Below are 13,773 nucleotides of genomic sequence, written 5' to 3' on the forward strand. Positions count from 1 at the left end.
TTATACTTGACAATCCAAGATGGTTATCATGGTTCAGATAAGTCTTTGTAACTACAGGTAATCAATGAAGTGTTGTCTAAAATGTATCCTTGACCAATCTTAACTGGTGAAGACTGACAAGACTGTAAAATGGTGAAAGAGAAGGCAAAAGTTTTAAATTTCAAGGGTTAATCTTGTGTAAAGTCGAGGACTACTTACTTACAATTTATCATTTTACATAAAAATTACTGTTTCAATTCTAAGAGACTTCAGAGGCTTGGGCTCGGCCTAAGCAAGCAAATCAAGATCTCTGCTGCAGAGCAGGTGAGATCAGCCAAATAAGTAACTGCTTCACTGTTCTTTGTCACTATTTGTCAGGAGGAATAGAAAGGTAGTTCAGGAGTCTCCTGTGGCTATTCCTCTCTCAAACATTTACACCACTTTAGGTAATGTTGAGGGGAATGGTCTCTCACAGGAAAATAAAAGTGGCAGCCAGATCTTGGGCAACAAAAATGTTTATCGGGTTTGTTAAGATTCAAGAGTAATTGTTATACGGAACTCTCCTGTCAGTGGCCGTGAGCATGAATTCAGGATGGTGTATTGCCTCCCTGGTGCCAGGCATTGGGGATGTCACAAATTAGTTGCAAAACGCTGTGTGGTGAAACGGTTAAAAATTATGTCCCAATACATGTGTGAATCTAACCGGAATGGAGGTGTTGCTTAGTCCCGTGTGAATCTTATTACACACCTCCCCGTGTGAATCTTCTTATCTGTATGTAACCAGAATGGAATGTGTTTTTTAGCCTTGCTCTGCTGTTCACATGAATGTTTATATCTGGAAAAGAGTATATCAGCTGGAAAAGTCTCCAGTTCGGTGAGTCTGCTCCGGGGTTACGTTTAACCGCCGAGCGTGGGTTGTTGGCAACCGCTCTACGAGAACTGACGGCTCCCAGTTCCGGTAACATGTAGAGTGAGTATAAGCCAGACCCGTTGTATGAGACCTGGTTGTGGCGACGCTGCGGGGAATAAAATGCCCATATTCTAGCAGACTCGCCTCTTGGTCGTTTGTTCTGTGTCAGACTACTCTCCTACGAACCTGACCTTGAGAATTTTTTAAAACATTTGGCGTAGTCGAGCAGGGTCAATCGCAATTGAGGAGAGATTTTGATACAGAACAATGTTTTGGAAAAAGACTAAGAAACCAGAAGAACAAACTGTGGAGGTCCCGACCGTCCCGGGATGGCATGGATGTGGGCATGTACGTGGCAGTTTGTTTGAGAAATGGTGGGGGGCGACCGGAGGAACCCCAGGGTCGCTGCTGTCCACCCTTGAGAGGATCCCAGTCCTGCCGAAGAACCCCTTGCCTGGGGTACAGCGGAGGATGTGGGCATGTCCAAAAAGCTGAAGCGGAGTTAACAGAATTGAATGGGATTGAACTGAACTGAACTGAGTGGAACTGAAGTGAATCAAATTGAACGGAACAAAATGGAACTGAGCTAAATTGAATTGAAATGGACGGAACTGAATTGAACACAATTGAATTGAACTGAACAGACCTGAACTGAGCTGAATTGAACTACACTGAATTGACTGAACTGAAATTAACTGAAACGAATTGAACTGAATTAAGCATAATGTAACACATGTATTGGGCCAAGCAGTGGAATGTGGTGTAAAATTATGTCCCAATACATGTGTGAATCATAATGTAACACATGTATTGGGCCAAGCAGTGGAATGTGGTGAAACGGTTAAAAATTATGTCCCAATACATGTGTGAATCTAACCGGAATGGAGGTGTTGCTTAGTCCCGTGTGAATCTTATTACACACCTCCCCGTGTGAATCTTCTTATCTGTATGTAACCAGAATGGAATGTGTTTTTTAGCCTTGCTCTGCTGTTCACATGAATGTTTATATCTGGAAAAGAGTATATCAGCTGGAAAAGTCTCCAGTTCGGTGAGTCTGCTCCGGGGTTACGTTTAACCGCCGAGCGTGGGTTGTTGGCAACCGCTCTACGAGAACTGACGGCTCCCAGTTCCGGTAACATGTAGAGTGAGTATAAGCCAGACCCGTTGTATGAGACCTGGTTGTGGCGACGCTGCGGGGAATAAAATGCCCATATTCTAGCAGACTCGCCTCTTGGTCGTTTGTTCTGTGTCAGACTACTCTCCTACGAACCTGACCTTGAGAATTTTTTAAAACACGCTGTCAAGAGGGTGAGTGAGAAGCTGGATGCTGTTGTACACATTGGTAAGAACAATATACTTAGATACAGGGTTAAGATTTTGCAGAGTGAATACAGATATTTTTAACACAAACTGGAAGGAGACCATTATCTGGGTGAGGAGATTTATTAGTGCTATTTTGGAAGGGGGACAGAGGTGAGAGCTTCTAATTAGTGTTGTAAAGTTGGCTCGGAATTTTAAAAAAGAGCAAGTTAAGTAGAAAAGAAAAGAGCATTTGGCAACTCTGAAGAAGTAAACTGCATTTATTTCAATGCAAGGGGTCTTACAGGTAAGGCAGATGAACCCAGAGCACATATAAGAACATGGGACTCAGATATCATAGCTATTACAGAAACACAACTAATGGAGGGACAGAACTGGTGGCTCGATGCTCTGGGGTTTAGATGGCATAGAAAGGATAGAAGCGGGGAGTGATGTTTTTGAACAAAGAAAATTTACTTCCCAGGAACAAGCCCTTCAGCCCTCCAAGTCTGTGCTGATCCAAATCCACTGTCTAAATCTATCACCCAATTCCTAAGGATCTGTATCCCTCTGCTCCCTATGTACGGTGGCTCAGTTGTTAGTAGTGCTGTCTCACAGCACCAGGTTCCCAGGTTCAATTCCAGCCTCAGGTAACTGGCTAAGTGGAGTTTGCACATTCTTCCCGTGTCTGCATAGGTTTCCTCTGGGTGCTCCAGTTTCCTCCCACAGTCCAAAGATGTGCAGTTCAGGTGAATTAGCCAGATTAAATTACCCACAGTGTCAGGTGCATTAGTTCGAGGGAAATGGGTCTGGATGGGTTACTTTTCGGAGGGTCGGTGTGGAGTTGTTGGGCCAAAGGGCCTGTTTCCACACTGTAGGGAATCTAATCTAATCTACACATGCATCTGTCTAGACACACCTTAAATTAATCTACCGTGCCTGCCTCTACTACCTCTGCGGGCAATGCATTCCAGGCACTTACCACCCTCTGTGTAAAGTTCTTTCTGCGTGTATCCCCCTTAAACCTTTCTCCTTTCATCTTGAACGCGTGACCTCTCGTTATTGAATCCTTCACTCTGGGAAAACACTTCTCTTTATCTATCCTGTCTACACCTTACATGATTTTGTAGACCTGAATCAGGTCCCTCCTCAATCTCCTTTTTTCTAATGAAAGCAATCCTAAACTACGCAACCTCTCTTCATAGCTAGCACCCTCCATACCAGGCAACATCCTCGTAAACCTTCTCTGCACCCTCACCAAAGCGTCCACATCCTTTTGGTAATGTGGCGACCAAAACTGTACACAGTATCTAAATGTGGCCGAACCAAAGTCTTGTACAATTTTACCATGACCTGCCAGCTCTTATACTCAATACCCCATGTGGCACAGTGGTTAGCGCTGCTGCCTCACAGCGCCAGAGACCCGGGTTCAGTTCCTGCCTCAGGCGACTGACTGTGTGGAGTTTGCACATTCTCCCAGTGTCTGCATGGGTTTCCTCGGGTGCTCCGGTTTCCTCCCACAGTCCAAAAATGTGCAGGTCAGGTGAATTGGCCATGCTAAATTGTCCCTAGTGTTAGGTGAAGGGTAAATATAGGGGTATGGTTGGGTTGCGCTTTGGCGGGTCGGTGTGGACTTGTTGGGCCGAAGGGCCTGTTTCCACACTAAGTAATCTAATCTAATCTAAAACCCCGGTCCGGTGAAGGCAAGCATACCATTTGCCTTCTTGACCACTCTTTCCACCTGTTCAGCCACCATCAGGGTACAATGGACCTGACCTTCTAGATCTCTCTGCTCATCAACATTTCCCAAGGCTCTTCCGTTTACAGTATAGTTTGTTCTAGAATTAGACCTTCCCGACTGCATCACCTCACATTTTCCTAGATTGAACTCCATCTGCCACTTCTCTGCCCAACTCTCCAGTCTATCTATATTTTCCTGTATTCTTTGACAGTCCCCTATGCTTTCTGCTATTCCACCAGTCTTTATATCATCTGCAAACTTACTGATCAGACCACCAATGCCCTCTTCCAGGTCATTTTTACATATATATATATATATATATATCTATCACAAACAACAGTGGCCCCAGCATTGATTCCTGTGGAACACCACTGGTCACCTTTCTCCATTTAGAGAAACTCCCTTCAACTACTACTCTCTGTCTCCTGTTACTCAACCAGTTCTTTATCCACCTAGGTAGAACACTCTGCACACCATCTGACTTCACTTTCTCCATTAGTTTACCATGGGGAGCCTTATCAAATGCCTTACTAAAGTTCATGGTGTATTACACCTACAGCACTTCCTTCATCTATCAACTCGGTCACTTCCTCAAAGAACTCTATTAAATTGGTAAATCACTAACTCCCCCATTCTCTTCCAAATATAAATAGATTCTATCCCTCAGTACCTTCTCCAGCAACTTTCCCACCACTGATATCAGGCTGACTGGTCTGTAGTGACCTGGAATATCCCTACTCCCTTCTTGTATAGGGGTACAACATTAGCAACTCTCCAGTCCTCCGGCACTTCACCTGTGTTTAAGGATGCTACAAAGATATCTGTCAGGGCCCCAGCTATTTCTTCTCTCGCCTCCCTCAGCAACCTGGGAAAGATCACATCCGGTCCTTGGGATTTGTCCACCTTAATATCCTTTAGCCTACCCAAAACATCTTCCTCCTTATGTCAATGTGATCCAGAGTAAACAAACTTCTATCTCTAATCTCAACATTCATCATGTCCCTCCCCTCAGTGAACACTGATGCAAAGTAATCATTGAGAATCTCACCCATTTTCTCAGGTTCATTACACAACTTTCCTTCCTTCTCCTTTACTGGACCAACCCTTTCTCTAGTTACCCTTTTATCTCTTATATATGAATAAGAGGCCTTGGGATTCTCCTTAATTCTGCTCGCGAAAGTTATTTCATGAATCATGTTCGCTTGATTCCTCATTTAAGATTGGTCCTACTTTCCCAATATTCCTCCAAAGCCTGTTCTGTTCTTAGCTGCCTTGATCTTATGTATACGTACCTTTTGCTCTTGGTTAGTCACACATTTTCTCCTGGTTCACAAATCTTGCCTTTCCTATCCCTTGTTTTCAAAGGGATGTGGCTATCCTGCACTACCTTCAACCTATCTCCGAAAGCCTCTCACAAATCAAATATGGATTTCCCTTCAAATAGCTGCCCCCAATCTACATTTCCCAGCTCCTGCTGAATTTTGATATAATTGGCCTTGGCCCAATTTAGTACTCTTCCCTTAGGACCACTCACATCTTTGTCTACAAGTATTCTAAAACTTACAGAATTATGGTCACTATTCCCAAAGAGATCCCCCACCGCAACTTCTATCACCTGGCCTGGCTCATGCCCCAACACCAGGTCCAATATGGCCCCATCCCTAGTTGGACTATTGACATACTGCTCTAAGAAACTTTCCTGGATGCTCCTTACAAATTCTGCCCTATCCAGACCTCTGACATTAAGTGTATCCCAGTCAATGTTCAGAACATCAAAATCTCCCATCACCACTTTCCTGCTGCCTTTACTTCTTTCCAAAATCAGCTTACCTATTTGTTCTTCTACCTCACACTCACTGTTGGGAGGCCTTTTAATTAAAGAAAACACTACTATTTAGAAAGGATATTTCTGAGGGATCATCCAGAGAAGCCATATGATGGAACTCAGAAATAAGACAGGGATGATCACCTTGATGGGACTGTACTGTAGGCCCCCAATAGTCAGAGGGAAATTGTAGAACAAATATGAAGAGAGATCTCAGATATATATAAGAATAATAGGTTTGTAATAATAGGGGATTTTAACTTTCTAAACACTGACTGGGACTACCATAGTGGTAAGGGCTTGGATGGTGAGGAATTTGTTAAATGCGTTCAAGAAAATTTTCTTTATCAATATGTAGATATACCTCCTAGAGAAGGACCTTCTCCTGGCATAGAAGGTAGGACAAGTGAGTGAAGTGTTACTGGGGGAGCACTTTGGGACCAGCAATCATAATTCTATTCATTTTAAAATAGCTACAGAAAAGGATTGGCCTTGTATAAAAGTTAAAGTTCTTAATTGGAGTAAGGCAAACTTTGATGGCATGAGACAGGGACCTTCAAGAGTTGAGAGTGTGGTGCTGGAAAAGCACTGCAGGTCAGGCAGCATGCGAAGAGGAGAATTGACGTTTCGAGCCTAAGTCCTTCAACTTTCAAGAGTTGAATGGAGTAGCCTAATAACAGGTAAAAGGATGACTGGCAAGTGAGAGGCTTTCAAAAGTGAGATAATAAGAGTTCAGAAGCATTACGTTCCTGTTCAGATCACTGAGCATAGGAGTTGAGACATTGTGTTGACGTTGTACAGGACATTGGTGAGGCCACTTTTAGAGTACTGTGTACAGTTCTCGTCACCCTGCCAGAGGAAGGCTATTATTAAACTGGAGATGGTTCAAAAAGGATTTACCACGATGCAGCCAGGACTGGAGGGTTTGAGTTATAGGCTGGATTGGCTGGGACTTTGCTCCCCTACTCGAGTGTAGGAGGTTAAGGGGTGACCTTATAGACATTTTTAAAAATCATGAGGGGTACAGATAAAGTGAATAGCAGATATCTTTTCTGTGGGGAGTGGGGGAAAGAGTTCAAAACTAGGGGGTATATTTTTAAGGTGAGTGGAGAAAGATTTAAAAGGGACCTAAGAGCAACTTTTTCTATAGAGGGTGGTTCGTATGTGGAGTGAACGCCAAGAGGAACTGGTCAGTGCGGGTACAATATTTTAAAAACATCTGGGGAAGTATGTAGGGGAAGTTTAGAGGGATATGGACCAAGCACAGGCAAGTGGGACTTGTTTAGATTGGGAAACTTGATCAGCATGGAAAAGTTGGACAAAGGGTATGTTGCTGTGTTGTATAACTCTATGAGAGTGATTAGTCCTAATGTTATAAATAAGAGCTTAAATGCCCTGGTGGTAAGTCTTAAAGTTTGATGAAATGGAGTTCATTGAAGAGGAAAAGGAAAAGAGCACTTCTCTTTTCTTTATTTATCTTCAGCCTCAAGGAATTGAGTAGCTGTGAGACATGGCTGAGTATTTTTTTTAAAAATTCAAGAATAATATCACAGAGAAAGTGTAAACTCAAGTGGTATCTTCAGTAAGTAAGAGGAAGTGAGAATTTTTATTGTCTAGTCATTAAAATAATGGTCTTTAGATTAGTAGTGTTTACAGCGTAAGAAATAAAGTAAGGACACTGGCATATAATCAATATTCCTTAAACTAGACGAAGTAAATAGAAAGCGAGTAATTTAAGGGTAAGTCACAGCAAGCCAGTTTGGCCAGCTGAAACAATCGTCCTGAGCAAAGTGCTAAGTTAGGGATACATTTCAAATGTCCAAGGCAGCAGCAGAAAATCCATGTTTTGGATCTAGAATGGTGGCTCGTGTCAGCATAAAGTATCTGCAGGCCTGGGATCTCTGTCGATAGCATGAACAGTGAAGTAGTGAAGTAAGGAGTGCACAGGACTACACCAGACCACCGGACAGAGCAAAGCGAGCTGTGGGAAGATGGTTTCTCAGGGGAATGCAACAAGAGCCAAGTCCATGGCACCAGGAGTGGCTCAGCTGCATGGATTGAGATTGGATAGTGTTTGTGCATGTGTGTGTGTAATGGTGTAGTGGAAGGAGAATGAGGGAACCTATTTTAAGGATAACAGGTTGTCGATTCTGCACTTGCAAATTGTTGTCTGTGTCAGTAGCAATGATACAGAATGAGGTCCTCAAGCAGAACTTGATAGAGTTTTTTGAAGAAGTGACAAAGAGAATTGATGAGGGCAGAGCAGTAGCCGTGATCGATATGGACTTCAGGAAGGCATTCGACAAAGTTCTGCATGGGAAACTATTTAGCAAGGTTAGATCTCATGGAATACATGGAGAACTAGCCATTTGGATACAGAACTGGCTCAAAGATAGAAGACAGAGGGTGGTGGTGGAGGGTTGTTTTTCAGACTAGAGGCCTGTGACCAGTGGAGTGCCACAAGGATCGGTGGTGGGTCCACTACTTTTTGTCATTTATATCAATAATTTGGATGTGAGCATAAGAGGTATAGTTAGTAAGTTTGCAGATGACACCAAAATTGGAGGTTTTAGATTTCCTACAGTGTGGAAACAGGCCCTTCGGCCCAACCAGTCCATACCAACACTCCAAAGAGTAACCCATCTCCCTCTGACTAATGCACCTAACACTATGGCCAATTCACCTGACTTGCACATCTTTGGACTGTCGGAGGAAACCGAAGCGCCCAGAGGTAACCCACACAGTCACGGGGAGAATGTCTGACATTCACCTGAGGCTGGAATCGAATCGCGGACCCTGGTGCTATGAGGCAGCAGTGCTAACCATTCAGCCACCATGGAGGTGTTGTGGACAGCAAAGAAGGTTACCTCACAGTACAACGGGATCTTGATCAGATAGGCCAGTGGGTTAAGTGGCAGATGGAGTTTAATTTAGATAAATGTGAGGTGGTGCATTTTGGGGGTTGTGAGTGTGAGAAAGTGTATGTGTGTGTGTGTGTGTAGTGAGTGCAGAGTGTCTTACGTCTGTGAGAGGGTGCATGTGGGAGTCTGTGTGTCTGTAAAGGTGTGTGTGGTGTCTGTGTGCGCGTCTGTATGTCCGTGTGACCGTGTGTCCATGTGAGTGTGTGAGTGTGTAGGAGTATCTGTGTGTGTGTATAGTGCAATGGTGGTCACCTGTAATGTGACATGAACCCAAGGTCCCGAGCAGAGGCTGATAGCTAAGTTCAGTTCCCATAGGGTTTTGTGATATACACATGAAAGAAGTGAAACTATCACTGTATTCTAACAGATGAAAGGCTTAACAGACAATCAATTTTTCAATATATAATTTCAGTTACATCACACTGTAAATTTTTGCTATAAATTCTGTGTTCGGATTGCGCCCTCCACTACCACCTGATGAAGGAGTGTCGCTCCGAAAGCTAGTGTGCTTCCAATTAAACCTGTTGGACTATAACCTGGTGTGTGATTTTTAACTTTGTACACCCCAGTCCAACACCGGCATCTCCAAATCAAGACTGTTTCAATGCATGGCTGAAGGGATGGTGTAAGATGGAGGCATTGGGACTTATACAACTTGCATGGATTGCAACTCCAGCAGGACTGGTGCAAAATTCCTGCAGGGATAGGGTTTAAACAAGAGTGGAGGGGCATAGGAACTGTAGAAGGAAGACAAGAATGAGAAAAAGAAGAAATGTTTAAAAAATGATAAGTAGAAAGCAAAGGCAAAGAAAACAACTGCTGGCAGCAAATAGGTCAATTGCACAAAAAAAGGTAAAAAGAAAAGACATCTTTAAAAAAAGGTACAACATCTGAACGCACAAAACATTAAGGTAGACGAATTAAAAGTGGACATAGTTATAAATAGGTATGATATGTTTGCAATTAGAGACATGGCTGCATGGTGACCAAGACTTGGAACTGAACATCCGCCAGTATTCGACATTTGGGTTGGACAGGCAAAAAGGAAAGAAAATGATGGATGGGTATCGTTAGTATAAAAATCTAAGAAATGCAAAGGTGAGAAAGAATATTAGCATAGGAAACTTAGATGAGAATTTAGTCTGGGTAGAATAAAGTAGAAAACCTTGGTGGCAGTTGTCTATGGGCTTCCAAGCAGTGTTCAGTAGGGGATGGCATTAAACTGGAAATTAAAGGCGCAAGCAACAAGGGTGCTACAGTAAACATGGGTGACTTTAAATCTACACAGGCTAGGCAAACCATGTTCGCAATAATACCATGGCAGATAAAATCTTGGACCACATAAATGGTTAATGTTTAATGTGACTAGTCCAACTAGGTAACAGATCTGATTCTGTGCAATGAGATGGGGTTAGTTAATCTTGAGACAGTTCCTTTGGGGAAAGGGAGAAAAAGATCACAACATAATAGAGTTCTTAACTGGAATAGAAAGTATTCTATCCAAAACCTGGTCTCTGGGTCTAAACAAAGAAAATTAAGATATGAAGGATGGGGTAAAAACAAAGGTGGCTGTGACAACTTCACTGAAAGGCAGTAGATATGCAATGGCTAAATTTAAGGAACAAATAAATGCATTTCGACTGTTATCTTCTTTTCCCCACAAATCCCCTCTAAACCTCTCGTTCCATACCTGAAAGCTGCGGCTCTTGATTACTAGCCTCTCTGCTAAAGGGAAAGGTTTCACTATCTACTTAATGCCTCTCAATTTGTAGACCTTAATCGGGTCCCTCTCAGCTATCTGTGCTCTGAAAATAAAGACAACACAGTCAAGCAAGTCTCTTCATAGCTGAAATGATACAGCACAGGCAACATCCTGATGAACATCCACTATGCCCTCCTTAGTGTAATCACATCATTCCTATAGTGTGACGACCAGAAATGCTGTGCCTGACTAATATTATGTACAGCTCCATTATAACATTCCTGCTCTTGTATTCAAAGTCAAGTATCCTATATGCCATCTTGATCATCCTAAGTACATCTTGCAGCCTTCAAAGATCTATGGACCTACACACTAATGTCTCTCTGATGCATAGTCCTTCCTAAGATCCTGTGATTCAACATATATTCCTTTCTCTTTTTACTCACTAAAATACATCACACTTCTTAGGATGAAATTCCATTTGCCACTGTTGAGCCCATTTACATTGTACTGTAGCCCAAGACTTTTTTCTCACTATTTGCCACACCAATTTTCATGGTCATCTGTGAACCATAAGACCATAAGACATAAGAGTGGAAGGAAGGCCATTCGGCCCACCGAGTCGACTCCGCCATTTAATCATGGCTGATGGGCATTTCAACTTCACTTACCCACACGCTCCTCATAGCCCTTAATTTCTTGAGAGAGCAAGAATTAATCAATCGCTGCCTTGAAGACATTTAACGTCCTGGTCTGCTCTGCGCTCCGTACTGATCATACTTCCTACGTTCATGTCTCAAATCATTAATGTACGTAAACAGAAAGAGACGCAGCACCAAACCCGTGGTACACCACTGGTCACAGTGTCATCCTGTTTACATATCTGTTTGAGTGTTTGCTTTGACTCAGTATGGCTCTACCTTCTTTACCTTTATGGCAAAAGTGAGGACTGCAGATGCTGGAAACCAGAGTTTAGATCAGAGTGGTGCCTTCATTAGGAAGGCTGATGAAGGGCTTTTGTCCGAAACATCGATTTTCCTGCTCCTTGGATGCTGCATGACCTGCTGTGCTTTTCCAGCTCCCTTCTTTACCTTCATTCCAAGCCAAGGAGAGACAGCAATTGCCCACAGACACAAAGACGTGAGTTCTCGGTCTTCTCTTGAACAGCAGATTCTTAAGGAATTATATCATACAATACAATGCAGTTTCTACATTGTAACTTCCATGTGAAACTTAACTAATAAAAAGGCATAGTAAAGAGCAGCCGGCCCAAAGCAGATAGTTTTGCAATCATCCGCGGGGCGGGAGTTCTGGTATCAATGAATTCTCGAATGCAGATCAGGCTTGGTATTGTTAGCCAGAAAGTTGTCGGAAACCAAGCGCGAACTCCCTCCAGCTCGGAGAGAAGATCCCTGCACAAGCTGAACTAATCCACAACACATTACCCAGATATCGAAAGTAACTCGACATGCAGATCGCAAGAAATTTAACCCAGTTTGCAACACTAATACAAGATGACAGTAACACGACGAACTCAAAGACACTTTAACCTGGTAGTTACTTACATGCTGCCTTTACACTTGGTGCAACTGGAATGAAAGTTATCATGTGACTTAAAACATTAACATTCTAGACTGCGCCCTCCACGCTGGGCATCGCGATTAGATGAAACTCAATTCCTAATTCCTTATCAAAACCCAAACTTTTTTCACTCCTTAACGGTTATCACAGATTCACAGAATTTCTAGTTTCATTAGTTTTTATCCCTTCCTGCCAAAGTAACGTAAAACATTGCTTATCTCTTTTTGCATTTGCATTTTAAACGTTTTTATATTTAACCATCCTTTTGCATTTTTGAAACCACATGAAATTACATAACGCCCAGGGTACAGTGAGACATAGTCATATGCTGAAACTCTAGGCTCAAATAGGACATCAAATTCTGAAACAGTGTGTTTCAGTCTGAATCACAGAATCACTACAGTGTGGAAGCAGGCCATTCGGCCCATCAAGTCCACACCAACCCTCCAAAGAACATCCCACAGAGACCCACCCCATTCCTGTATCCCTGCATTTCCCATAGCTAATCCGTCTAGCCTGCACACTATAGGCAATTTCGTATGGCCAATCCACCCAAGCTGTAGTGGGAAGATAGAACACCTGCAGGAAACCCAGGATCTGTGACAGTCACTCAAGGGTGAAATCAAACCCAGCCCCTTGGCACTGTGAGGCAGCCATGCTAACTACTGAGCAACCATGCCACCTAGTCTGAGACTGTGGCCAGAGAGAGAGACAAAATCAGAAACTGCACAACACCAGGTTATAATCCAACAGGTTCATGTGAAATCACAAGCTTTCAGAGCAATGCTCCTTTGTCAGGTAGGACGTGTGGACTATAATCTGGTGTCAAGTGACTTGTGACTGCATCCATTCTAGTCCAACACTGGCACCTCCCCATCAGGGAGAGACATGGAATCAAATTTGTGAAATGGCCCCAAGACAAGTTTGTGCTGAATTTTATTGGCCTAGAACAATACCATGAGGAGCTTTCGTAGCGATATCTTAGGAATAAGTTGGGTGCGCCTCCCCCCCCCCCCCCAACAAGCACAATCATCTTCTATTGTGTTAAACATAGTTCAACCAGAGAGTTTACGACTGAGTCCAACTATGGTACAGCAATTTTGTAATAGTATGTCATTTAAGTGTTCACTGAAATTATTCCTCTGAAAGTGAAAGAACCGTTTGGAGTATGCAGCTAAGCTATCAGTGGTTCTACACTTCACCAAAGGGGTGCATTGTTGAGGTCCCACATACTGTAATCAATTGGAAGTCATTGAACTGATGAGCACTTCTGTGGTTACACTCTTAGCCTTAGTGTAAACACTCTTGGATGGTTATACCTGTACATACTGAATGAGATTTTTAACTGGGTTTTTCATGGCATACTAAGATTCAAACTATTATTATGAAGTCACTGATTCTGAAAAAGTAATTTTATATTTGTTGGTTATGAAATTTCCATATTGGTGTAACTGTATCACATCACATGAACTCTGCCAGTGAACGATAAGACACAACCAACTTCAAAAAATACGGAGGTATGGCATTGAAGGAGAGTTGGAGGTTTGGATTAGGAATTGGCTGGCTGGAAGAAGACAGAGGGTAGTAGTTGATGGTAAAGGTTCATCTTGGAGTGCAGTTACTCGCGGTGTTCCGCAAGGATCTGTTTTGGGGCCATTGCTGTTTGTCATTTTTATAAATGACCTGGAGGACGGGCTAGAAGGTTGGGTGAGCAAGTTTGCGGATGATACGAAAGTCAGAGGAGTTGTTGACAGTGAGGAAGGATGTGGCAGGTTACAGCGGGATATAGATAAGCTGCAGAACTGGGCACAAAGG

General features: G+C 42.9%; 1 protein-coding gene across 2 annotated transcripts in view; it reads right to left on the reverse strand.

Moving 5' to 3' along the window:
- Window positions 1-12,079, reverse strand: part of steap3 (STEAP family member 3, metalloreductase) — a 40,213-nt gene extending 28,134 nt beyond the window's left edge. The window contains exon 1 of one of the 2 annotated variants that reach the window (XM_043693995.2): window positions 11,943-12,079. Coding sequence is in view for 1 of the 2 variants with exons in the window: in XM_087989187.1 (XP_087845313.1) it covers window positions 11,469-11,474 (6 nt within the window). In the remaining variant the exon portion in view is untranslated. Of the gene's footprint in view, window positions 1-11,468; window positions 11,563-11,942 lie in introns of those variants that run through there. The other variant, XM_087989187.1, reaches the window with a different exon arrangement.
- Between the last annotated feature and the right edge of the window lie 1,694 nt (window positions 12,080-13,773).

Source organism: Chiloscyllium plagiosum, unplaced genomic scaffold (genome assembly GCF_037043375.1).
Source record: "Chiloscyllium plagiosum isolate Xiang-an unplaced genomic scaffold, Cpla_swu_hap1 HiC_scaffold_7, whole genome shotgun sequence".
Classification (NCBI taxonomy): Eukaryota; Metazoa; Chordata; class Chondrichthyes; order Orectolobiformes; family Hemiscylliidae; genus Chiloscyllium; species Chiloscyllium plagiosum.